The 27,485-nt window shown below is 39.1% G+C and overlaps 2 protein-coding genes across 10 annotated transcripts in view; both read left to right on the top strand.

Annotated features, from left to right (window-relative positions):
• The window catches only part of dennd3a (DENN/MADD domain containing 3a), a 44,682-nt gene extending 41,949 nt beyond the window's left edge, over positions 1 to 2,733 (top strand). For all 3 annotated transcript variants that reach the window (XM_067426046.1, XM_067426045.1, XM_067426044.1), the window contains 2 exons: positions 1,423 to 1,560; positions 1,648 to 2,733. In XM_067426046.1, coding sequence (XP_067282147.1) covers positions 1,423 to 1,560; positions 1,648 to 1,851 — 342 coding nt within the window. In that variant the 3' untranslated portion in view covers positions 1,852 to 2,733. The remainder of the gene's footprint in view (positions 1 to 1,422; positions 1,561 to 1,647) is intronic.
• A 4,593-nt stretch (positions 2,734 to 7,326) lies between these two features.
• The window catches only part of ptk2aa (protein tyrosine kinase 2aa), a 117,038-nt gene continuing 96,879 nt past the window's right edge, over positions 7,327 to 27,485 (top strand). For 4 of the 7 annotated variants that reach the window (XM_067426422.1, XM_067426420.1, XM_067426421.1 and 1 more), the window contains exon 1: positions 7,329 to 7,560. In XM_067426422.1, coding sequence (XP_067282523.1) covers positions 7,464 to 7,560 — 97 coding nt within the window. In that variant the 5' untranslated portion in view covers positions 7,329 to 7,463. Of the gene's footprint in view, positions 7,561 to 27,485 lie in introns of all 7 variants that reach the window. The other 3 variants (XM_067426415.1, XM_067426412.1, XM_067426413.1) reach the window with 2 other exon arrangements.

The following is a 27,485-nucleotide window of genomic DNA, read 5'->3' as shown; positions in this document are numbered from 1 at the left end:
CATGTTAAAACGTAACAGCATCATGTTAATTCATGCTAATAACACGTTAAATAATTGCTAAATCATGTTAGCAACATGCTAATTCATGCTAGCAACACGTTAAAACATAATAGCTTCATGTTAATTCATGATAACAACATGGTAAAATCATAGACAGTAAAAGAAATAGACAGAGCGTTCCCATGGACTTCAACGGCGGAAAGTGAGGTCAACTAGAGGCACTCACTTCCTGATGGTTGAGCGAACTGCGCAAACTCAGACTGAGCTTGAGGACGTAGATGTGACGTGAGCCTCCTGTCTGACAGCTGTTGGTCTTCTAGTAGTTGTGGAAAGTGAAATCTGAATCACGTTGTTTAAATATTTTCTCCCGTTGCTTTTGGCTCACTATGGGCTTCTCCCCATTCTTCCCCCTTGACTTTATCAGACTTTATGTCTCCCGTCCCCCCGACGGCCTCATAGACAGTAAAAGATTGCCTGCGAGCGTCTCCTCAGGTCTATACGGTAATTTCTCAACTGTGCGACAGAGTTGTGTTGGTTATGACGCAATCGTTGAGAGCTGTGTTGGTTATGACGCAATAGTTAGCCTATTTTTACAAAAACAGCTTCTGCGGGGCGATAGTGTAAGATACAAGGTAATGGAGCCTTTTATACATTGTCATGTTTCTTTATAAATAAACAATGGACAAATGGAGTCTTTAAACGTCTCAGATGTAAAGTTATTCACTGTCAAAGTGACTCAAAAATGAATGGGAGTCAATGGGATGCTAACAGCAGGTGATGGCTTGGTTAGCAATGGCCGCCCCTATGGGTGGAACGCTTTCCGAGCGCTAGATTACCCCCTTGGGTAAAATGCAACATGATAAACACGATAGCAATACAAAAAGCTCAAACTAATGAATACTTTATTATTAACCTATTACTGCTCCTTGCAAAATTTCACATTCACCGCAGTAAATTTACTAACCAAAATCCTTTATTCATTGTTTTTATAAAGGAGGTCCAACGTAGTACGTCCAAAATATTTCCTCATCTAAGAATCTTAAAGCTCTTAAGACAACAAATTTGTTTCAACTTTTTAATTTATTCTGTTAACGTTTTCTTTTCTGTTTGTATACATGGCGTTTTACTTTTATTATTATGTAATTCTATATTTTGTTATGTACTTGTATTTTTGATACCTTGGCATTTAATAATAATAAATAAAAACATGATGGCAATGTGCTAATTCATGGTAAATCATGTTAAGACATGCTCGCAATGTGAAAAATTCTAAACTTCAATGTTTGTGAACTTATCTCCTCTATTTATTAACCAGTTATTGCAATTACTATAATAAGTACACAGCATGTACATGGGGAACAGGACTGAAAGTGCCGCCAAAATGTGAGCATTAATGATCTTGTGACGGGAATGTGATTGCAGTCGGAGCAGCTGTGGGCCGGTTTCGCGGACGCAGGCGAGCTGTGTGTGTGGCACTGCAAAGACCTGAGCAAACCCTACATCAGGATCCAGCTTAAAGACTGCGCCGGGGTCGTCTGCATGATCAAAGTCAAGAATCAGGTAAGACACACACACACCACACTTTATCCGTCTGCCGGGATAGGTGAGTTTTCAATTAAAAACGGCATTGAACTCTCCCGTTCTCAGATCTGGGTGGGCTGTCACGGCCGCAGCCCCGCAGGAAAAGCCCGTGGGAAGATCTACGTGGTGAACACGGACCGGTATACGGTGGAGAAGGAGCTGGTCGCACACACCGACAGCGTTCAGACGCTCTGCTCGGCCGAAGATCGATACGTGCTCAGCGGAGCCGCGCAGGACGACGGCAAAATCGGCATCTGGAAGGTTGAGTAGAAACCAGCAGGAATGTATGATCCTTGAGATATGATCGTTTCCATCCCCAAACATAAGAGGACAAATGCAAGAAGCACTGTGGAGGAGTTGCATGCGTACATGCATAGATACACCATCCAAGATGTGATGAGAAATGTGCCGTATTACTAGACACTGGACGTTTACGGCTAAAACATGCGAATAATAGTCATATTGAGTGTAAATACGCTTGTTACAGGAATATAACGTCTCAATATCGAAGGGAAAGACTACTTTTATAATGAATTGCTCAGTGTTATATCAATATTTATGTACCTCATTCATGTCTGAATGTGATTTATGATGGAGGATTTCCTCTGCACTGGAAGTCCAAAAACAGCAAACTAGGGGAGATCAGATGTGCCAGTGTAAATGTGCATTAGCGCACGTACACACGACAGTAAAAGAGAGGCTTGTTTTTAGATGTTTAACTGTTATAGGCCATTTGCTTCAGTTCTCATCAGTGAAACACCAGCAGGTATTTTATACAAGTGAATTTATAAAGGGATCATTTTATCATTTTTTATTATTAATGAACAACTGGCATTTTAGACATGTGAAAATGCACTTTACCAACACTAAGTGTCTTATTTACCAGTAATAGTAGTTTAGGACGCACATATGTACAAGTTAATTTTGAGCAAAAGGACAAGGAGCCTCATTGAACAGTCTTAATTTGCAATGCCATAGAACATAATGAAGGAGTTACTGTGTTATGCATGTATTTCATATGAACTTTTGTATATAAAGTTTGTTATTGTATCTGTATTTAACTATACAAAATCCATTTTTAATGGCCATAATGGTTTTATATTGAAGCATTTTACTTCTGCATTTGTTCATAAATGTCATTTTTAAGGTTTAGTTCATCAAGACTTCTGTATTTATTATACATAGTCGTGCAATTAATTTTCCTGGGATCCATCCAGAGTCAGAACCGTCCCTGTTTTTAAACACTAGAGGGCAGCAGATTCGTTTGTAATGCTTCATTCTCTCAGCTGGACTCTAATACTAGTGCATTCATTATTACTATTACAAAACTGCTCATTTAAAACAATATATGTGAAGCGGTATGCAATGACAAACCCACAAACAATAGTATGCTTACCACATGACCTAATGCACAATGTATGTTAACTTAAGAAAGTGTAGCATTGCTGTTTATATATTTATCAGAAATGAAAAATATAATTATTGTGCATTTTTTTAATGTAGTTCTGTGCAGATTTGACAGTATGGTTAAATAATTAGAGCAAATTACAATTTTTTTTTTTTTTTGGCAAATGAAGAGAAATAGCATGCTGTGTACATAGCCTAAATATTAAGAAGCCATTTTATATTATGCCCAGGTGTTTTTATGTGAAAGCAAGAAAGGTCTCAGTTAAGTTTTGCATCGTGACTGTCTTCGTCATGCTCTAGTGTTGTCTTCTCAGGGGACAAACGACACATTTTGCTTCATTGAAGGCTGTAAAGTCCATCTGTAGAGTGGAGATTACGGTTCCTAATCATAATCTCCAGAGATCAGGAGTCATGTCGTCTAATCCCGTCTGTAGCCTATCAATCCTCTTATCCAAGTGAATTATGGGCAGCTGTGTTCATTCATCTGTTCATTCGTCCAGACCAAACGCACTGACCTGAAGAGATGAGCATTTGTTTGTTAAAATGAGAGATGCATAACAATTATTTAAAGATATGAATCACACAAAAATGTTAGTGCTGTCATCATTTACTTACCCTCAAACACGTATGCAAATCTTCCTGCAGGTTTTTTGTAGATGACCGCTCACAGTGACCACGGCTGAATCTGAAATCGCACCCTGTCCTCAACTTGGGCACTATTTGAGAGGACAGTCATTTGTAGTGGTTTCCGAAACCACAGTGGATGTTATTGAGTGCACTCATTCAATCCCACAATGCAGTCAATGTACACTCAACGGCTGTCCAAATTCACTCACTCGTTTTCATTCACTTCTTCAAGTGAACTGCATTAAGTGGAGCAATATTGGGCTTACTAATATTGTGCTGGTCCCCCTTTTACTGCCCTGCTCAGCCCTGACCCACCGAGGCATGGACTCCACTAGACCCCTGAAGGTGTGCTATGGGATCTGGAATCAAGATGTTAGCAGCAGATCCTTTAAGTCCTGTAAATTGCGAGTTTGGGCCTCCATGGATCGGACTTGTTTGTTCAGCACATCCCACAGATGCTCGATTGGATTGAGATTGGGGAATTTGGAAGCTTAGTCAACGCCTCAAACTCGTTGTTGTGCTCCTCAAACCATTCCTGAAGCATTTGTGCTTTGTGTCAGGAGCATTATCCTGCTGGAAGAGCCACAGCCACCAGAATACCGTTTCCATGAAAGGCTGAACATGGTCTCAGCAATGCTTAGATAGGTGGAGCGTGTCAAAGTAACATCCACATGGATGGAGGACCCAAGGTTTCCCAGCAGAACATTGCCCAAAGCATCACACTGCCTCCGCCGGCTCGCCTTCTTCCCATAGTGCATCCTGGGGCCATGTGTTCCTCAGGTAAGCCACACACACACACACCCGGCCATCCACGTGATGTAAAAGAAAACGTGATTCCTCAGACCAGGACACCTTCTTCCATTGCTCCGTGGTCCAGTTCTGATGCTCACGTGCCACTGTTGATGCTTTCGGCGGGGTCAGGGGTCAGCATGGGCACCCTGACTGGTCAGCGGCTAGGCCGCCCCATACGCAACAAACTGAGCTGCTCTGTGTATTCTGACAGCTTTCTATCAGAACCAGCATTAACTTCTGGAGCAGTTTGAGCTCCAGTAGCTCGTCTGTTTGATCGGACCACACGGGCCAGCCTTCGCTCCCCACGTGCATCAATGAGCCTTGGCCGCCCATGACCCTGTGGCCGGTTCTCCACTGTTCCTTCCTTGGAGCACTTTTGATAGATACTGACCACTGCAGACCGGGAACAGCCCACAAGAGCTGCAGTTTTGGAGATGCTCTGACCCAGTCGTCTTTGTCAAACTCGCTCAAATCCTTACGCTTGCCCATTTTTCCTGCTTCTAACACATCAACTCTGAGGACAAAATGTTCACTTGCTGCCTAATATATCCCACCCACTAACAGGAGCCGTGATGAAGAGATCATCAGTGTTATTCACTTCACCTGTCAGTGGTCATTATGTTATGCTTAATCGGTGTAATGCTGTCAAATTGATTAATCACAAAAAGTTTGTTTACATGATGTTTGTGTCTACTGTGTCAGTATAATAATTATGTATATTTAATGCACACACTTGCATGTATATAATAATAATAATTTGTTATATATATATATAATGTAATAAAATATAATCTAAATTATGTAAATATAGTTGCAAATATTTCTTAAATATATACAATGAGTGGGTATTTTTTATATAATAATATACACAGAAACCATACACACACATATTATGTAATTCAATCATGAAATTTCTAGAGTTTGTTATCAATCCTAAACCTTCTGAAACCTGCAAAAACCCATAAGAAAAAAAAAGGTTTATGATTAATGATTAACGAATTTTTTAAATGTGAAACTTTCAACCTAATATTTGTCTTGTGTGAAGAATTGGTCTTGTGGTCAGAGCTTATTTCCCAGGTTGGACAGAATTGAGGAGTAAAGTTCCCACCGGAGGAGGAAAGGAGTCAGATTTCTGGAACAGGTGCTGGTGACATGAGCAGTAAAAGAGGAATCACATTCACTAGAAGAACGAAAGAAACTCTCTCTCATCCAGTCAGGGGATTTTCAGAGAACCTACTCCTGCAGACGTGACTCATTTAGGTGGGTCCATTTTATGATTATGAAATGCAGAAGAATTGCTGATCTGAGATCAAATGTGTGGTTTCACTTAAGATGATGATTATGTTTCCAGATCAGCATAAAGGAGAAACACTCATGATTATGAAAACCTGCTGAAATCAGTACAGTAACCACACAAGAACGAGACACCTCAGGGATTCAAAATCAAATCGCTGAATAAAGAGGTTATTAAAACCCCAAACAACCCAACAGTTATCTGTCATGCATTATTAATTAAATCAAACCACAGGTGTGTTCATTTGGTGTAAATTAATTTCCAATGTTATTCAGTGATTTGGTAGGCCTATTGAATTTCCATAATTCATAATATTCTCAAAATGAATGGAATAGAACAGCTTCTCTATTCAAACCCAGTAAACAGTCACTTCTCGAGCAATGTGCTCCCTCAGATGGACACTGAGAAACTATAGAGACCACAGACACAAATGTCCACTGTTGAACTCATTCATAGTTACTCCATTGTATCTCCAATCTTGTTTGCCCCAGTGAGCGAATCATTCTTTTGAACCGATTCCTTGGAATGATTCGATCGAACCGTTTCGGGAAACGTTTGTCAATCGCTCCATGTAAATGTTATTTACAATATTGGAAATAAATAACGCTAATGTGTTAGTAATTTAATTTACTTTATTTTTTTTTAAATAAAATTTTATTTAGTCTAATGTAGACTAATGTCTATCTTTTTGAATGATTTGATCGAACGGTTTCGGAAACCGTTTGGTCTTGGAGGGAAAATATAAATGACAATATTGGGATTAATAATTAACATTAATGTTGAGCAAAGCAGGCGATATCTGTTCGCTGGCATAAGCAGTTACTGACTAACTTTATTAAAAAAATGTTCATATTGTGGCTTTTTTTTGGTGAAAAGGTTTTTAAAAGAATATTATAGAAATCGATTAGCATAAGATCGGAGAAAATAAACTGAGAACTAAAGCCCCCCCCCCCCCCCCCACAGACACACACATACACACACACACACACACACACACACACAAATTGCTGGGTTGTTTCAACCGATTTCAACCGTTTCAACCCATGTTGTCACATAACTCAACCGTTGGGTTTAAAAAATAAAAAATAAATAAATCACCTGTTGGGTTAAAAATGTAATAAATAAATAAACCAACTGTTGGGGTTTTAAATGTAAAAAATGTTAAATAAAAAAAAAATCAGCGGTTGGGTTTTATCATTTAAAAATGTAAACCAACAAAACAAACCAACTTTAAATGGTTACAAGTTAAAATGCAACCGTTAATTGGTTTAAAATTTTAAATGTTAAAACACAAACGGTGGTTTACATAAAACCCAACAGTTGGTTTGTTTATTTAATTGTTTTATTTTTAAACCCAACGGTTGGGTTTTTCAACATGTGACCCAAGTTGAAACAACCCAGCATATTTAGACATTTTGTGTTATGATAATGATTTTGAATGGCATAATTTAGACTTTTTAAGTCATGATTATTATTTACAAAAAAAATCATTTTTTTTTTCTTATGCGGCGGAAATTATCTTACCATATAAACGCCTTGAAATTTGCGTAATGGTTCATTTAACCGTTCGAACGAATCGATTCGTTTTATGAATCGGACTAGCCTGTCGCCAGTTGCCAAAGTCAGACTCAGGCGCGCTCGACTCCAGCGGCTTTCATTCACTCGGGACTGGGAGGAGTGTGTGTGTGGAGCTGGATGGAGCTGGAGTGGGCTGGGTCCTGCCCGTCAGCCATGTTGGAATGAGAGGGAATGAAAAGCTGGAATGAGAGAGGATCGACTGGAGAAGACAGGAAAAGCGGGTTCAGGAATATCACCTCAGACGACCACAGCGCCCGAGCAACGGATCACACAACAAACGAGTGAGTAGCGCTCAATAACGCTTTGAGAAACGTGTTAGACAGCAAAAACTGTCACTGAAAACAGTAAATATAAGGATTCCTGTGCTGGATCAACCCTGCCATGTGTTCATGGGGAATACTGCTTCAAATCTGATGGATTTGGATCCGATATTTGTGTGGGATTGAGCTTTGATAGTGACGCGCGTTTACGCCTCGGATTCATTGGATCAAACCAAAACATTAATATTGACTCGGGGTGTTTATGCTAACGCCAGTTTCAAAAGTTTATGCCATAATACTTCAACACAAACCCATTGTTTTGGGTTTTACACAAAGGTTGTATTTGTCAAATGTACAACAGCAGGATTTGATGACAGTTATTCTGCAAGCGCAGCTATTTTAATTATTCAAAACAAAGTGTTAGCTAACGTTATATAACTACACATTTAGTTATACAAGAATAAATAATACAAGTGGTATGCCAACTATAGGCATATAAATATTAATAATGAACACATTAGTAATACTCGGTGTAATATAATAGAGTAGATTTTGTTCAAATTAAATCTACAAAATATTTACCATGCTTTATGTATATGTTTTTTTTTATCCGACAACTTGAGTCTTGAAATTGTATGGTTTGGTCAATCGACCTTTTTGGACGGGGTACCACAGAATCATATAACTTGGACAATATTATTTTGAAGTACACCTTGATACATATGCCACAAATGTGGTATACAAATTGGTTACAATTAAAGGTGCGCTATGTAAAAAAAATTCTGTATAATATAGGGTGACCATATTTTGATTACCGAAAACCAGAACGCTTGGCCCCGCAATGAGATACTCAAAGATTCTTTCTTTCAATACATTTAAAGTTTGCCCCCTCTGTATGGATAGAAAATTGTTAAACTAGGGCCAGGACAGGACTTGAAAACAGGACATGTACTGGGAAAACAGTATAATATCCGAAACCCAGTGTGTTCAGTTGAGTACTTACAATATCCCAAAGGTTTCCAACTATTTGTAAATCTTTAGAAAATTGCTAATTTAACCAATGAACTGGGATGTGTGAGGGAGTCGCCTGTCATTTGCGTCATATCTGCGTTACCATCAGTTTATGTTTTTTTTTTTTTGTCCTACAAAGCAGTCAAGAGAGTTAGTAGATTAACGTTGGTGGACTTGAACTTGAAATACGGTGTGTACTGATGTCTTTCAGTGGTTGAAACTACATTCCTTCTGATGTTCATTCATGTTTATTTGATACTATAAATTAACTATAAGGATGAGATGATCGGTACACGAGCACTTTAACAGTCACAAGTGCCACAAGCAGTATTTATTATTTAAATTTCTTTAAAAAATTACAATTTTAGAGTTTATCATATTGAAAGTAACCTCCTTTTTCCTGTCTTTCAGTGCGTTGTTATCCTCTTTGCTCTGCGATGTGTTTTTCACACAGTGAGAGTGTGTGTGTGTATGTGGTGAGAGCATGGCTTGTCAGACATAGCAACATTAACTAAAGGGGGCAGGTCTTTGCGAACGGTCAATTAGCAAGGTGTCATTTATTGAATTAGCTAGTTAAAGCTAGCCAAGTTTCCACTACTAAAAATCTGATATTTTTAAGTTAAATGTATGAATTGGCTTACTCAAACGTTTAAAGTGTTGAGCAATTAAAATGTATGATTTCAACATAAAAATCAGCAAGTTCTGCTTACTTAAACTTTACATTTCTTAACTGATTGCCTCAATTTTTTCAAATCCGGTGCAGTGTATTGATACAACATTCTGAGAAATAAGAAGTCTACCCTAAAATACACGCATAGCATGTCATATTTCTGGATATATACGCCATAAGTGTGAACTACAGTGATTCGACCAGTCTAGATCCTCATTCTTGAATGCGATGATGACAGAACAAACAGAGCTGTTCATTGTGCCGCAGGGGAATCTCAGTTATTTGCTGATGTGTTCTGGCAGCGCTGTGCCAGAGCGATACTGTATTTTGTGTGTCCTGAGGCGGTGTAAATGGGCTGGCCTGGGGTATTTTTAGAGCTGGTGCTGGGGCGACAGCCGCCTGCCTCCAGTCAACTAATGCCAGACCCTGAGATCACAGCGTTTGAGTGAATTACGTCTGACACGACTCGTCATTATCTTCCGCTTCGGGACCGCTGCATTGTCATCATGAGAGGTTTACCCGTGTGAATTCAACTCTAGTTTCCTCTGGAGGGATTACACTGCACACAGCACCTTAGAATATAATCTACCATTGTTTCTCAATGAAACATAGACAGGTTGCAGTGAACCTGATAGCTTGGCTTAATGTGAAGTATATGATTATGATTATTATTCTGTAACGTAAACGCACTAGATGAATGCATCGCTCTGACAGCGTGTAATCCTGTTGTTTTAGCTGCACAGGAAGAGAGCCTGTGATTTCAACGGCTATGACAGGAAGCTCAACCATATGTGTGTGTGTGTGTGTGTGATGGCATGGTGTTTAACTGAGATTGGTTTAGCAGGATGTAGCTACCTTGTAACGTCCCTCAGGGTTTAGGAGGAAAACGCCTTTTTCCTCTGGGCAGGAACAGCCGTCTGTGTGTTGAGAGCAGCATTGTCTTCAAGGGTTAGTTCACCCAAAAATTTAAAAAACAGGCATTAATTTCTCACCGTCATGCCGTTCCAACCTCGTAAGACCTTCGTTCATATTCAGAACACAGATGAAGAAATCCCTCGTTGATCCCACCTTAGACAGCACTTTAATAACCACTTTTAAACCCCAGAATGGTAGTAAAGTTAAAATACTCCCTGTGACTCCAGTGGTTCAACATTAATGTAATGAACGACAAGAATACTTTTTGTTTGCAAAACCCCCCAAAATAACGATTTCATTCAATAGTCTCTTCTAGCCTGTGTCAGTCTCCTACAATGTTGACGTAGTAAATCTTATTAAAGACGAGGAGATTGTTGAATTTAATAGTTAGTTTTGTTACACCTGGTATTAAGACGCGTTTTGGTCGATTGGATCACAAGTGGACAACACTAAATACAGGTGTAAACAGGGTCTAAAACATTTTGCGCTGATCCACTTTCGATCACTTCCAGGGGTAGATGAAAACACATTCAACCGGATTGCCTTCATAGTGTAAACGCTCATGTGGTCGAATGCGCTTGAACAGCCTCTAAAAGACCCTCTGCTCTCCGCTAGGGTTGGGTACCGAATTCTGTACTTTTAAGGGCACCGACCAGATGATGTCGGTACTAAGGAGTACCGATTCACATTTAATCAATCCGTGCCACATTTCGGTATCTGAGAACGCATCTGTGATAAAGTCTGTGAATATTAAACAGCAAAAACACTATTTAAATACGAATCCTGCATGTCCTGTTTAATTTAACACTCACACACACTTAGGGTGCTTTCACACCTAGCTTGTTTGGTCCGGATTTTCGGACTTTTCAGTTTGGTACGAACCAAAATTACAGGTGTGAAACCTCCCCCGGACCATGGTCCGGACCAAACAGACGAAATTTGGTCCGACGAAAAGAGGTAGTCTCGGTCCGGACCAAACAGAACAAAGGTTCGGTTCGTTTCTTGTGTGAATGAGTTTCGGTTTATGAGACCGCTCCAGTTCATGTGCAACGCAAATGATCACTCCGTCACGGGATGTCTGCTATATTATTTATTTAAGCTTATTTATTAAATTCAGGCAAACGATGAAACATTTATTAAAATTAAGATACAAAATAAAGCTTTCTACAAAACAAATCTTAATGTCTTTGACATATATTGCACATCTGTGCACGTTTCATAATCAATATAGCCTAGATGAAATTTAAAAATAACATTATAATATTTAAACATAACTATAAAATAAAATACATTGTTTGGCTAAAAAGCCTATCTTCTAGGAGCTCCTCCTTTCCTGTCGGCGCCGATAAAATGTTTGCACAACGAGGACGTTCATTTGGTGAATTTGCCTCGAGTATAGTTGGTGCTGCAGATAGTAATGCCATAATATTAACAGTATTGGCAACAATGCGTCTGCTGTTCATTCTTGTCAAAAGATAGCCGCTGAATTAACAACACACTGACGTCAGACGCACGTCCGCTAACAAACCAATCAATGCTAAGATGCAGCCCACATAGATGATGACGACAGGACGCCAGTGCGTCATGTAAAGTTCTTTGGTGCGCTGAGTCCGCTGACATAACTGCAATGTGAAAGCAAACCAAAACGAACCAAATGTCCAAACACGAACTTTGGTTCGGACCTTAGTGCGGACTTTCAGGTGTGAAAACGCCCTTAAACTCAATGGTCTTCATGGCAACCCGTCAAAGTTTAACTTGATAAATATATTACTGTTGTTGTACAGAAGAATTTAGATATGTCTCAGTGTAATAATAATACTAACACTAATGTAATAATACAAAATATTAAAACTACTTTTTAAGGGAAAATTTTTTAAAAAAAATGTCCATGTTTTATTTTGGACAGTATAAAACTCAGTTGTGCAGCACTTTGTTTGACAACAAAGGCTGTTTAATTTGATTAATAAAGATAAATTAAATGTATGTTTTATATCTTCATTTGATTACCAGAAAATACACAACATAGAATTTATGGGAAATCTTTTCATAAAAATATTATTTAAAGGTTTGTTTTTATGACTTCAATTAATTAAGTAGCTAGTAGTCTACTATACAGGTAAATATTACAGTGAACACACATCGCGAGACCAAGATAGCTCTGGCATAATGTCAATAACATGTCTATAAATTACTTTCAGTTTCCTTACAGTTTTTGAGGTAAACATCCTTAAAGTACCGAAAAAAGGTACCCAACACTTCTCTCCGCCTACTAACCCAATGCTTAAACGTTATGGTAAGCGAGCTAGCCAGATGGGATTTAAACTTTGTCCCTGGAGACCCAAATTTAGTTTGAATTTTGAAGATGAAAAACGTCCCAAGCACAATGTTTTCTCACCATTCCTGATTTCTAACACACACTCACAGCATTCAGCTGGTCCTGTGGTTATCAGAGCAGAAACGAAAGCTCAGTATGTTTCTCCGCCGTCTCCAGACACGTTCATATGTAAATTACGTGAGCTTGTTTCATCCATTAGATTGAAAGATCTGAAAAAAAAACCCTCTCTCAAAGAAATCAGGACTGAAGAGACGGATTAAAACACCAGGTGATCTGTCTGCTTTGTCTACTTGTGATTCGATCGACCAAAACGCATCTTAATACCAGGTGTAAACAGCCTCAGTATTATTCTCTGCTTTACTCCAGATATTGGTATTGACATTGTCATTGCAACTTTTAGTTGTGTTTTCGTTCAGCATGCCAGAGACACATTTATTCATTGTCATTAGGTTTAGAAAACTAATACTTTCACATTTCAGCAAAAGTTTTTGGTCTATGATGAGGTAAAGACATTTTATGCCCCTTTTTCACAAGATTTCATATAAATCTCTGGTGTTCCCAGGATTTGTCTGTGAAGTTTCATCCCAAAATACCCTCAGATCATTTATTCTAGCTTGTCAAATTTGCCCCTCTTTGGGTGTGAGCAAAAACGTGCCGTTTTTGTGTGTGTCCCTTTAAATGCAAATGAGCTGCAGTTCCCCGTCCCCTTTCCAGAAGAGGGCGTATCCTTTACACAAGCTTTGGATACCCCGTCAACAACAAAACAGGCAAAAACTCGCTCAGCTGAAATGTCAGAAATAGTGTGGAGCAGCCGTACCAGTGGCGAGGCCAGAAATTTTTAACTGAGTGGACCTTGGTGGAATAGGGTGGACCTCAATGACTACTCTCAAATTACACAAATTAAAAAATATGGGACAAAATCACTTGACAGTAAATATAAGCTATATATGATTTATTTTTTGCCAACAAATTCATATAATTCATATATAATTCATATATGCAAAATTAATTTATAACAAGCAGCTACAAAGCCTATTGCAAGGAAGACAAATATAGATATTGTGCTGCTATATGACCACTAACAAGACATCAGTGTTCAGTAATTGGGTTCATTTTAAAATGGAATAACCAATTCTTGTCAACTAATGCAACTCAGTATAACTGTTATCAAACATGTATTTGCAGCTTAACCTGTGAGAATTTCGTCTCGTGTTATGCATCGTGGCCCGTGTTAAAAGTTTATTTCACTAGCAGACGTAAACTCCTCTTCCCATCCCCTCAACAATACGCGATTGGCTAAACATTACTACTAAGCTTATTGATTGGCTGCTGCAATAAGTCAGCTATATGAAAATGTTTTCGCTCTACAGTAATTATTTTTTAATAGGGCTGTCAATCGATTAAAATATTTAATCGCTATTAATCGCATGATTGTCATGAGTTAACTCGTGATTAATCGCAATTTAATCGCACATTTTTAGCAATTGTAAATCTAAAATTAAGTTTTTAATACTCTAATCAACATGAGTATGCTATGCATGCTTTATGCAAATGTACATTTATTATTAGTGAAACCATACTTATTCAATAATAATCAATACAGCATGAAGATTAGACGTATCAAAGGTCATAGATGTTTATTTAAGAAATTGTTCATGTCTCTTAAGCCTAAACTTAAAAATTAAGAGTAAGCAGTGATTTTTCTCATTTTAAGAATATAAAGGGAGTCTTTACACTGGGAGTTTAATTCAGAGCAGGGCACAGTTCGTATGAAAAATTGGTAATGTGTACCAGTGAGCGCACCAGATCCACACCATACCTGGAGGAGGTCCATACTCCACGAGTAGGAATATAGTGCGGCCCCTTTAAGAGACGCGCGCTCCCTATTGAACTGCCGGTATTTTGCGTGTGCACGCCGAACTGGGCCGCGATTTACGTGGACAGTGTGAAGAACATGGACTCGGGAGCGCGCTTGTTCAGGGAAGTAACCTGTGCATTAGTTTTAGCCGATTGTAATGTATTTAGTTCAATAAAACAGGTGTACTGTAAGCGGTGATGGTGTTAATGATTTACCTCAGACATGAGCGAGAGTGAGCTGCAGTGCATCGCGCTCAGACTGCAGAGAATGTGCTCAGTGAAAAAAACGCACTTTTCTTTCTGAAGTCTAATAAAAGTTAAACAAAAAATGTGGTAGCTTAGGCTATGTGGTAGCTTATGTAGGCAATAACTGCACTTTTGGTTTAGAATATTAATGTCAACCCTTTTCTTTCCCTATTAATGTTTGCTGCTGCGTCTGACTGCTCTCACTTTTTCCAACTACGGGCTATGCCACGGATCAAACAGAAAATGCGCGCTGCGTTAATAAATTTAGTGCTGTTAAAATGAATTTGCGTTAACGCGTTATTAGCATATTTGACAGCCCTATTTTTTAATGAAACTTTTTGTACGTGTTTAAGTGATTTGTGTTGTCACATAGGCATATTATTTTCTGCTATCACAATTTTTTTTTTTTTTTTGTCTGTTCTGATTGGGTGGGCCAGCCGTCAATCTGAGTGGGCCAGTGCCACCCTGGCCCTTATGTAGCCTCGCCCCTGAGCCGTACATGTTTGAACCGGAGTCGCCACGGATGAGAGACTCAGGGAGAGGTTGACACTTTTAAATGCGCCTGACGTTTCTGAATGGTTAGTGGATGTTACGTTGATTCAAAGCATGGACTAGCATGTAGCGTCATGTTAATCTATAAATTGTTGTCTAGGTGCTCGTGTGGGAATACGAATGCATCATAAATGTGTTTATAAATTATGCAGACGGTGAACAATTTTGTAGGAGAAAACTAATGATAGCTCCAGTCTCTGTGAAGACAGTCAGAGACGATGCTAACTTTAGCCATATCAGCCGTACAGCATTATAAAAAAGCTCATTCAGAAACGACATTTCATAACATTCACAAAATATGAAGTGCCATTCTCATTGGTTTTAACCATAGACTGTAAAAATAATATGGATGTAGTGTCCGTGACGTCACCTATAGGATTCTGAAGAGCGGTTTTGAAGCGTAAAGTAGAGACGAGCTGGCCGTCGCCATCTTGGCCATGCGTCACGCCCGGATAACAGAAAATGGGAAAGAGGCGGGATGTGGGCGTAGCTGAGGTGGCGCGATGACTAATAGACAGCGGATAAATGGCTATCCACCTGTCCCTCAAAGTGGCCACGTCCTTAATTATGCAGAACTTTAAACATTTATATAATGTTAACGAATGAGTTATATGCAGCAGCCATATCACCCTGTAGCCCAAGACTGGTTTCCCACTGAGGCTAAGCAGGGCTGAGCCTGGTCAGTACCTGGATGGGAGACCAACTGGGAAAACCAGGAGCTGCTGGTAGAGGTGTTAGTGAGGCCAGCAGGGGGCGCTCACCCTGTGGTCTGTGTGGGTCCTAACGCCCCAGTATAGTGATGGGGACACTATACTGACAAAGAGCACCGTCCTTCGGATGAGACGTTAAACTGAGGTCCTGACTCTCTGTGGTCGTTAAAAATCTCAGGATGTCTTTCGATAAAGAGTAGGGGTGTAACCCCGGCATCCTGGCCAAATTTGCCCATTGGCCCCTGTCCATCATGGCCTCCTAATAATCCCCATATCCTGATTGGCTTCATCACTCGGTCTCCTCTCCACCAATCAGCTGGTGTGTGTGTGGTGAGCGTTCTGGCACAATATGGCTACTGTCTCATCATCCAGGTGGTGCTGCACATTGGTGGTGGCTGAGGAGATTCCCCCCTTCCATGTAAAGCGCTTTGAGTGCCTTGAAAAGCGCTATATAAATGTAATGAATTATTATTATTATAAAAAAATTCACCGCCCTCACAGTTTGTCATGAAGAGCAAAATTAGCCGTATAGACCAAAACCACAATTTGTACCAGGCTGTAAACATGTTTTTTTCTGCTGTAAAGTTTGGCATTTTAACATGAGGCTCAATGAGATTCTGCTCCTTCTGGAGCCTGTTCCTAGTCGCCAGTTTAAGTCACTTCTATATTTTGCTGCAAGAGGACACATCTGTGTTTAAACACCTTATAAAAGTAAATTTTTACATAATAGGTCCCCTTTAAGAAAATAAACGTTATCTGACCTTATATATTACCATTATATCAGCCATGGGAAACATTGCTCTCTAGGTATCGTTAATATCAGTTGTCAAAAACCCATATCAGTCAACGACTTAATCGGTTAGTTAATCGTTTCAAATCTGAACCTGTGCATGTGTATCTGGCGTCTTTGTGTCAGTGTTTGGTGCTGAACAGAGCCTCCATTGAGAGTGAGCGATGGCACCACTGTACTTACAGTTTCCAGCGTCTCAATGGCCCATTCAGCAGAGGTAACGCCACTCACAGAGCACGGTTTTCTCGAGTGTTTGGTGTTCTGCCTCTCAGCGTGTTTGTTTTCTGTCGTTCAACAGAAGAACGCTTCTGTGTGGGTCCACGCTGGATGTTAATCCGGTCTGAACCGGTCCAAATAAACCACCTGTACTTCAGCGAGCTCTTGAAATGCTTGTATAAGTGGGCTCTTTGTGCAGGGACTTGAGTTTCCTGTTAAACCGTTGGAGAGCAGCGTCTGGTCGGACGTAAAGACCGCACCGCAGGAAATGGGTTCGAGCTGCTTCCAGTTCCTGATGCCTTCAGGCTTTATCTCACACACTGTGGCCTGCGGTTTTACCTGCATCTCCGGAGACACCCGGCATTAGTGCAGACATTAGGACACCATGAAATCCCTTTTAGTTTTTCCATCATTTTTTCCTACTGTTTAAATTAGTGTAATTAATTGAAATCATATGCAATTTCAATTGATTAAAAGCTTAGCAAAAATACAAATTTTTAGGGCCCTATGAACTCCTTTTTATTTCCAAATTATGTGTTTTCTGTTTACATTTTTCTGGATTCTGTTTTAAAGGTGCAGTGTGTGAATTTTAGCGGCATCTAGTGGTGAGGTTTTGAATTGCATCCGCTCACCCCTCACATAGAGAAGCTACGGTGGCCGACACAGGACAAACATGTCGTCTGAGACAGCAGAGAGTGACTAGCGCTCTGTAGAGAAGTTTGTCTCTTCAGGGCTACTGTAGAAACATGGCGGCTACTTCACTGTACGGGACCTGCGGTGTGTGTAGATAGAAACGGCTCATTCTAAGGTAATAAAAACATAACGGTTCATTATGTAAGGTCGTTATACTCCACTGAAAACATAGTTATGTTTATAATATTGCATTTCTGTCAATAGATCCTCATAAATAATACACACTACACCTTTAATGTCTTAATTACATTTTAATAATCAAAAACTTTGTCAATATGTAATAATTTATGAATAAATAAAAATTAACAATAAAAAGGCCCTATAACGTTTAATTTTTGGCAAAAGTGCAAATTGCAACTAGATTATAATAGCATATTTTCTAAGCGGTACATGATATTTACACTGTTTAAATAGCAAAAAATTTATGAAAATAGTGTGAAAATAGTATTTTCTTTGCAATAAGTGCAAATAGTAGTTAGAAGCTATTTATACTTCTACATAGCGGCACATGCTATTTACACCTCAGTATTGTTGTACATTAAACAATATGCAATTATAACTAAAATTATTAATTTTATAAAAATTATTGAATGGATGCTACCTTATTAGGGCAATAAAGCCCTCCCTTTTATTTATTATTAAACACATGTTAGACAATTTATTTCCACTTATCGAATATTCTCTTCTTTTTTTATTGAAAATAAAGGCCTTTCCGATCCGATATGTGATGGGAAAAGGGAGTAGAGCGCGTTCGGCACTCGGCATTGAACTCGGTTCGATTTGCGTCGAATTTCTGCCACACTCCTTACGCCTACTCTGATGCTGCTGTTGATGATCCACCGTTTTTTGTCATTTTGTCTGGCCCAATCAGACGTCAGTGGGTGGAGTTAGTGCAAATAGCCTCTACCAACAAAGCGGGCAAATTGCACTTGGTGTTTTTCACGCAGACCATGCAGACTTCTTATTTCAATAGCAGTGTTCAGCCCTACTTTTGATTTATTTATTCACAATTTGCCAATTTGCCATATTCCGTGACATTCCGTGTTATACAGTAAATTCCATTTTTATGACTGAATTCTGAGATTCAATCCACATTTTCTGCATCGTGCAAACCACAGGGCCCTAAGAGAGCAGAGCAGGCCAGCGCAGGAAGTGACATACAAACGATCAGTGTCTGTAAGAGATTAGCTCTGTTCGGTTTAGTTCAGCTCTTTCCACTCTCCACGCCAGAGCCCTGCCGGTGGAAGGTGGGTTTTTCCGTGTGGGAAGTATGTTTATGTTTTAAAAAGCTGCGTGAACACAATGGCTACTCTTCGGCCTCCTTTAGCACTTGTCTTCAGTAGGATGGTACAGGAAGTGATGCTGTGCATGCAGGAAGCCTCATACTGCACGGGTTACATCTAGAATGCAATACACTGCATAGGATATAATATATTTTTAAAAGCAGCATGTGAAACATTTGCAGTACAGTAGTGTGTCATTGCTGTCTTGATCTTAAAGGAGGGGTAAGTGCATTCTGGTAACCGTTGTTGATATTTCAAATCACCAAAACAAACATGCCCCTACCCCCAAAAGGGGCTCGGCCCCTATTTTGATAGCTCCGCCCCACTCTTACATAACCCAGGCAACGACTATGGCAGAATATGTGTGTTACTAATCCAGGACGAATATTCAATGAAAAAGTCACCATCACAAAAACAAACCGTTCTCATGAACAACTCGATAGTACACGAGCACAACAGTTCAACTAATGAACATATTACAATTATGACCGGATAAGGGTTATATAGATCATGAAAAGAGGAAACAAACATATATTAGGAGAATAGTATCTTACTTGTCGGACACATTTTGTGAGCTGATCTCGAAACAGAAACTGAGGAGATTTAGACGCTCCATACGGTGTGGAAATGAACGGCTCTTTATCATCGCTGAAGTGAGACACAATACGGTCGCAAATGGACTAACAAGCGAACATGACACACGAGCATATTCAGGCAAAAGCAGCATATATTAGTCCTCGGCTAATGTCCGTCATGTGTGTCGTGTGTTTTGAATAATGACGTGCACTGAGGCTCTCTTCTCATCATCATTATTAGACACGCCCCTAACCCGCTTAGAGGTGAGGTACACTTACCCCACCTCTAATTCATAGTGGTGTCTAGTTATGACCTCAAAAATAAATGCATTTGTTTTGCATTTCTAATTAATTAAGTGTAATTAAGTTTGGGGTCAGTAAGATTTTTAACACTTTTATTCAGCAAGGATGGATTAAATTGATCAAAAGTGATAATAGTCTTTTTTTGTACATTTTTGTGTGCATAAATGATAACAAGATTTACATTTTTGGGTGAACTATTAGGGCTGGGAATCTTTTACCAGCTCACGATTCAATTCGATTCCGATTTTTGAGGCCATGATTCGATTCATAATCGATTTTCGATTCAAAACGATTCGATTTTGAAAATATCAAAATTAAATCCGCACCTGCCCAGACCCGTTAATATTTGGCCCGTTACCCGACCCGTGTCCGCGATAAATCACACTCTAAAATCATTCAAATTAAAATGCTTTATTTTTTATCTTGCACCTCTCAACATGAACAGCGTCGTGAGTGGGCTAATGAAACAGGCTGTGCCTTTTAGACTCGTTGTCAACATTTTCATATACTCCACTCACCAACTTTACTTTTAATTAACATTTAACATTTATTACAATCGCGAAATGGATGTCGAAAGTGCTATATTCATTGCTACTCCTGCAACGCTCGCTCCATCTGGGCTACGAGAGGCACAGAAGTTGCACTGTGGTGGTGACGTGACGGTCAAATGGCATATCATTGTTGCGTGTAATGGTGATTTGGACAAATTGTAATACAGCATGTTCGAGGGGGAAGAAGGAGGCAGAACATTTAAAAGACTTTAACCAAACAAAACGAAAGTAACGTGGGAAGCCTCTCACGGACAACTGCCACACACACACACACACACACACACACACACACACACACACACACACACACACACACACACACATAATAAAACGTAAACATGTCAAATCCAGGTGTGGTGATCGCTCGTCCTTTATTGGTGATCTCTCGTCCTTCTATGCCTCCTAGCTCCCTCAGAGGACTCGAGACCGGTGTGGCTCGCAGGTAACGCTCATTCGCCATCACGCCCTGGTCTCGCTCGCTCGCCACTTCGCCACAGAAATATTGCACATTTTTTTAATGCGCGCTTCTACCCGCCCGCACAGAGTTAATTATCCGCCCGCATCCCCGCCCGTGTATTTTATAAATGTCACAATCCACCCGTTTTAGCCACTTTTATACCATTGCAGGACACGTCGCATAGGCTAGTTACAAAATAGAGGCAAACAGCCAGCGGATTTTATTAATGTATTAAATCGATTCTTGGATATTTCAGATCGATTCTGAATCATTGCAAATGAGAATCTAGATTCTTCTGTGAATCTATTTTGTTTTATTTTTTTGGCATACCCCTATAAACTATGCTTTCCAAAGAAGGTAAAAGTTACTGAAGTTAGCTAAGTTCCTGTAGGATTTGAATGGTGCTTTCTCTCTTGTCTCCTGTAAAAGCGTGCACTTCTCAAGCTGTCATCATGTTGTTCCAGCGAGACGCTCAGCCTGTGAGAAACCAAAGCCGGTTCTTGTTTTCTCAGAATGCTCTTTACTCGTATCTTCCTGATACGCTCGCTTCTGAAAGCGCCGTTGTCTCGCGGTGATGTTTCTCCAGCTCTGCTTTTGAGTTTCCCAGCGGCTCTTAAGAGGCTTAAACTGACACTGTCAGGAGTGAAGGGCTTTGAGAGGATCCTGACTGCGTTCAATAAACGCTGATGTCTGACGGGACCGCCTTGAATTTACCCAAAAGCCACCATTAGTGCAAAACATCATATGCACATTTCTGATGTACTGGCTGAAGAAATTGGGTTATGTTGGCTGTTAGTTTAATTTAAAGGCAACTTAAAAATGGATGCTATTTTTTTTCTTAACCCTTTGGTGCTGTTCGGTCAAAAAAATTACGTTGAGCTTTTTTGGGGGACAATTTTTTTACTTCATCGGGATGGTACGAAAATTGTTAAAGGTTTTGACGCTTGCTGTGAACACACACAAATCATGGACAGCTTGTATACTTTTTAAAACTTTTTTTCACTTCAGTAAGTGGTCGTCTTTAAAAAGAGGCCAAACTTAAGTCTGTGCTCCAAAGCATTCAAGATTTATGACCGTTTTAGTTGGAAATTTCATTTTCAGGTCTATGCTCAAAAAGTGAATAAATGGATTATTATTACTGCACAAATATAATTACCATTAAATAAACCAATATAGCACAATCATTTCATTGAAATACAAAACAAAAGTAAAAGCTCTCATTTTTGACCACAAACAGAACCAGAGGGTTAATACACATTTAGATTTTCTTTCCTTTTTTTAAACTTTATCAATATTTTATTAAGAATTTAATTTTAATATTTTATCAATATTCTATTCAAAAAGAAAAAGACTATAGCATATAGATGACCTTAAAGCTATCAGATAAGAACTAAGTCCCAAAACCTGATTCACATGAACACAATTTCACTTGATCCAGATGCTTGATCTGCTTGGTCTTCTGTACTAAACACACTGACATACTAACAGAGTAAAAGGCAAATCATCACATCTGTATCTGAACTTCCCGATGCCACAGTGGTTCATTGCAAATGAATCCTCTTAATTCATTTTTTCCTCTTAAAATGATTTGAAAATGTGTCCATCCCTGTTTGCCTGGTGAAATGACGGTGTGAATGACCGGGTTGTATTTCACCCGTCTCTCTCTCTCTTTGTGTTGTGTGTGTGTGTGTGTGTGTTGATTGGTAGTCTCTTTTCCAAGCCATCGGCGGGAAACCTTTGCACCGGCGTCTCGTCCGACTGTCTGTGAAATTACTCCAGGTGTTCTGGGAGATAAGGAGTGTTGCTCTGTCTGTCCTTCATTTATGATTCTCCTTTATTCACTCATCTGTTCTTTATTCGCTGTCCTGCGCTTTCATGTGTAAAGTGAGGATCTTTAGACCCATTGGTCTTCAAGCTGTTGGGTTTCATTCAGTATACTAAGTTATAATAAAGTAATGGTGAGTTATTTGAATGTTAACGCCCACAGCTATGATTGGATAACAGTTTTGCATATTATAATGAGTTTTGACTCCCTGTCATTACAAGCGGGGAATAGTTTTGATATCTTCCAATGTGGAGAAACGGCAACCGGAATGATTCGCCCACAGGGCTCGCAAAATGTCTTCATCAAAAAAACACTGATTTATCTCTCATCCAATTAATTGGAATGTTATTTTTTATTACTTGGATATAACCGCGAGAGACACACACACACACACACACACACACACACACACACACACACACACACACACACACACACACACACAGCTCTTTCTTTTGATATATTGCATGCTCAGATATTCATTAAAAAAAATATTCAATGGGCTATAGCATTTTTGTGAAAATTGTAAAAAAAAAACTTCTAGCGGTGTCTGGCAACTTTTTTTTAACACTGGCAGCAAAAAATTAGGTTTTGCACATTACTGTTGTTAATAAAAGTTCATTTTATCTGCATATCCATTCAAGCTCAGTACGTCTGCAATATTATTAGTAACTGCACAAAACAATACCAAACAATAGTAATTTTATGATTAAATTAACTTTATGATAAATTTCCCTCCAGCACCACCAAATCAAGTTCTGGCGCCACTGCTCTCAAATGTTAGTCTGGAGCCCTGTTATATATACAGTATATGTTATTTTCTGTTATATATAATCTATTTTCAACATCAAAGCAGTTTGAAAGTCAGGTGAAACACGCTGCGGTCTCTAGATGACACATTTGGACCGTTTTGATTTTCCCCAGCAGGATTTGGATCCTGTTTGGACTCTCCTCCTCGGAGCTGTTGGCTTTTGAAGCTCTTATCCAATCAGATCAGTGTCTGTGAGTGTTTGCGTGTGTCTAGCGGTGAGTTTGTGGTTTAGTTTGTTTGTTTAACCTGTTGTAAACGGTCACTGGCTGTAATATTGGCCGTGCTCCTTCTTGCTGTTGGTTGCATTGCCTCACAATGGAGGGAAATGACCTCATAGTTTATCACTGTGTCCTCAGGGCTTACACACACACACGCACACACACACACACAGAAATGACATCACTCCCCATCCACCCATGTCCTCAGGAGGATTGTGTCCTCAAAATGCAACTCTGACAGAAAGAGACGGACATGTCTGAAATGATTGATGCCGTGCTTTTGAGATTTTGACATTGAAAAATGTCATTTTGCATCGGTCCAAACCTCAAAACTGTGACCCACACATGTGAACGTACTGAGTTCCTGGCCTCGTGTCATGCGTTTCCATCAGTTTATTTTATGCTGTTTCTAGTAACCCTTTCCTCCGTCTCTCTGAGCTGAAATCGGCTGACTTCTCGTGAACCCTGACCTCCTGCCCACCCCCTCTCTGCTCATCTTCTGCCCCCGGGCTGAACAGGGAGTGTGTGTAATGGCCTGTAATTGGGTTACAAAAGTGTCAAGTGTGAGTCACAGAGAGAAAAGAAAGAGAAGTGGATAAAACGCACTGCACGACGAACCGTGGCGAACAGCGTCAGACATTGTGTGCAGAAATGTGACGCTGCTTTTCTCTGTAATGGCCGAGAGTTCAGGTTCTGCGCCGAGTCCTGAACGCTGGAGTCGTTTATTATCAGAATGACACACATTTGAGTCACAGACTGCAAACGTCCGTCTGTAAATGCAGCACAGATACAGTAATTATAGCCTCTTTAGCAGCTCGCAGGGACTCGTTCCAGCTGGCAAGAGCCTTTTACGCCACATATGTACAGAAACATGGCTAGTTGTGCTCAGACTGAAGTGTCACACGGCTCCTTCTGTGTGAGTTTAGGGACGCGTCTCATTTTGGTATTTTTTTACATGCTCGTCAAGGTTTTTTCAGCAAAAATATAATTTACACTTTAACTTTTAGATCAGAAATACATTTACATGAACGTAGACATGAGTACTTGGCTAGTGCATTGCTAGCACCCAATCCCGTTTTACATAAATGTCTATACTAATATTCGATAATCTAATCATCTAAAATTATTTAAAGATTTATATGTCTGATTATAAGATATTAAGATATAAGATATTATCCAGCTGAGATAATAAATATTTTATTATATATTTATATAATGTTTATTATTATGTATTATATATTATTGCTTCATTGACATTGCGATTATAATATATATATATCTGCTGAATATTTTATGTACAATTATTTTCATATACATTTTTATATATGTATTTATTGTTATTATATGCATTATATTTTATTGCTTCATTGACTAATATATATATATATATATATATATAGATACTATACTGAAATAGTCAATGAAGCAATAAAATATAATGCATAATAATAAACATAGAAATAAATTTAGTATAGAAATTATATAAAAATGTATCAGTCAAAGAATTAGAAAATGTAATCGTTTTTTTAAACAGTATAAAAATTAATTGGTCAATCATGTATAAATTCAGATTATTTTTACTTCCTTACAGAGAAAGCATTGAACAAATACATAATTATTCCAGTAATAATTTAACTATTTAAAATAATCTATTTAACCCTTTAACTGTCACCGTCCCACAGGTGGGACGCTTGGCGCTCTTTTTTTGATTGCCTTTTTTTCGTATCATATATTTTAGTAATTATCATAAATTAGGTATCATTCGAAAGCTTACGAACTCAAAATTCATCCTGTGAAAACCGTTTTGAAATCAGACGTTGCGTTACCATGGAAACGGTACTCTAATTTCTTCTAGCGGGTTCCTCCCCTAGTGGGCAGTGTCATGTTTCATATTACGAAATGTATTTTAACTACTTTATAATCAAAATCTTTTCGAATCTTGACAAAACACATATCATTGGAAAGGTCTGAGTCTCAAGGTTCCATATGTGGTGACTGTTTTGTGATGGAAGTGATATTTGGACAGAAATTTACAGGAAAATGCATTAAAAAAAAACAATCAATGGAAATTGAATGACACCCGGTGGCTATTTTTGGTATAGCGCCTAAACAAAATCTCATCTCACTTCAATTTTTGTGATATCAACTTCAAATTTGGAACACAACTTGGTTAGACATATGCCTTTGATTTTATAGTAATTTTATAGTAAAACATTTTTTGTAAAATATATATTTTATATAAAATAAAAAATATTTAGTACTGTATTTTTCATTTTCAGTAAATTTAAACTTCCATAACTTTTTCATTCTTTCATATTTTGAAATGCTTTCACTTCAGCAATAATCTGCTGATTGTCTTCTTTAAATCAAGACCAAACTTAAGTCTATATTCCAAACCATTCTTGAATTACAGCCTTTTAAGTTTGGATAGTGCATTTTCATGACTATTCTCAAAAACGGGGGTGACAGTTAAAGGGTTAAACTTTTTTATGTTTTTAGTCAGTGTAGAATTGAATGTTTTGTTCAAATATTATTGAGCAGAATCAGCAGAAATTAGTCTCTTCTTCCTCTAGTCTGTCTGATCCCGTCTGACCCTCATGAACACTATTACCTCCACCACTAGTGGGCGCTGAAGGCCTGCGGGCAACAGTCACAGCACAGTTAGGCTGCTTTCACTTCTTCTGTCTTGAAGAGAAGGAGCTGATAGGAGTTTGAAAGTGTGTCAGGAAGGTTAAGCATGAAAGAAGCTCCGTGTGTGTGTGTGTGTGTGTGTGTGTGTGTGTGTGTGTGTGTGTGTGTGTGTGTGTGTGTGTGTGTGTGTGTGTGTGTGTGTGTGTGTGTGTGTGTGTGTGTGTGTGTGTGTGTGTGTGTGTGTGTGTGTGTGTGTGTGTGTGTGTGTGTGTCAGTTAAGCGGCTTTGGGTCAGGAATTCTCAGCTCATTGCAGGTTTTCATGAAAGAGATTCTGAGCTGTTTTGACGTGACATGAAAGCGTCTCGCTCGTACGACCTTGAGTGTGTGAATCAGTCTTTCTCACAAGACCAGCCACGGCCAAATCAGACGAATGAATGTCTGCCGCTGTCTAAGAGCAAATCCACAGGAACACACGGAGGGAAACACAGTTGCATAGATAATGAAGTTATGGCATTTGCACACTGAGTCCGAATGCGTTTCGCATGCGTTTTTTCCCGTATTCGTGATCCGAAAATTCATCACGCACAGAGACCTTGCACACTGAGCCGATGCGTATTAATAAATGTGTTACGGGACAAAAAACACAAAACAAGACAAAGTGACGTCTTCTAGTAGTGAGGATGATTTGTTTGTCCTGAGGAGATATTGGGTTCATCCACTCCTGCGATCGCGTAGAGATGAAGGAGATTTCCACTTCCTTATCCAGCGGGATTATCCAGACCGATCAAAAGTTTACTTTAGTGTCAGTGGCTCAGTTTGGTGCTTTGCTAGTGATACTGAAACCACATATTAAAAAGAAGACCACTAATTTCTGTGAATCAATTAATCTCAAACAGAGACTGGCAGTATGTCTATAGATCCACACACACACACACACACACACACACACACACACACACACACACGCGCGCTTGGTGTGCTACAATTAGCTGTGATATAGTAATATTCGTAGTATTTTTGATAGAATAATATGTATGGTGGCTCTGAGTTGTCAAAACGCCTCTCAAAATGATTTTTTTACGGATGCGAAAACGCAGAAAATTGAACCTGTTCCATTTTTTTTTTTTTTTGACGAACGAAAGTTGCAGAGGCAGTGTGCAAGTGTGGTTGACATAAATTTTGCATGCGAAAGGCCTTAAAGTTACACTGTGTGATATTTTCCCCCATCTAGCAGTGAAAAGGACCATCCAGTGAATATTAGGGTGCGTTCACACTTGTAGTTCGGTTAGTTCGGTT

Source organism: Pseudorasbora parva, chromosome 19 (assembly GCF_024679245.1).
Source record: "Pseudorasbora parva isolate DD20220531a chromosome 19, ASM2467924v1, whole genome shotgun sequence".
NCBI classification, from domain to species: Eukaryota; Metazoa; Chordata; class Actinopteri; order Cypriniformes; family Gobionidae; genus Pseudorasbora; species Pseudorasbora parva.
The sequence above is the reverse complement of the archived record's forward strand: the minus strand, read 5'-3'. Positions and strand labels throughout refer to the sequence as shown.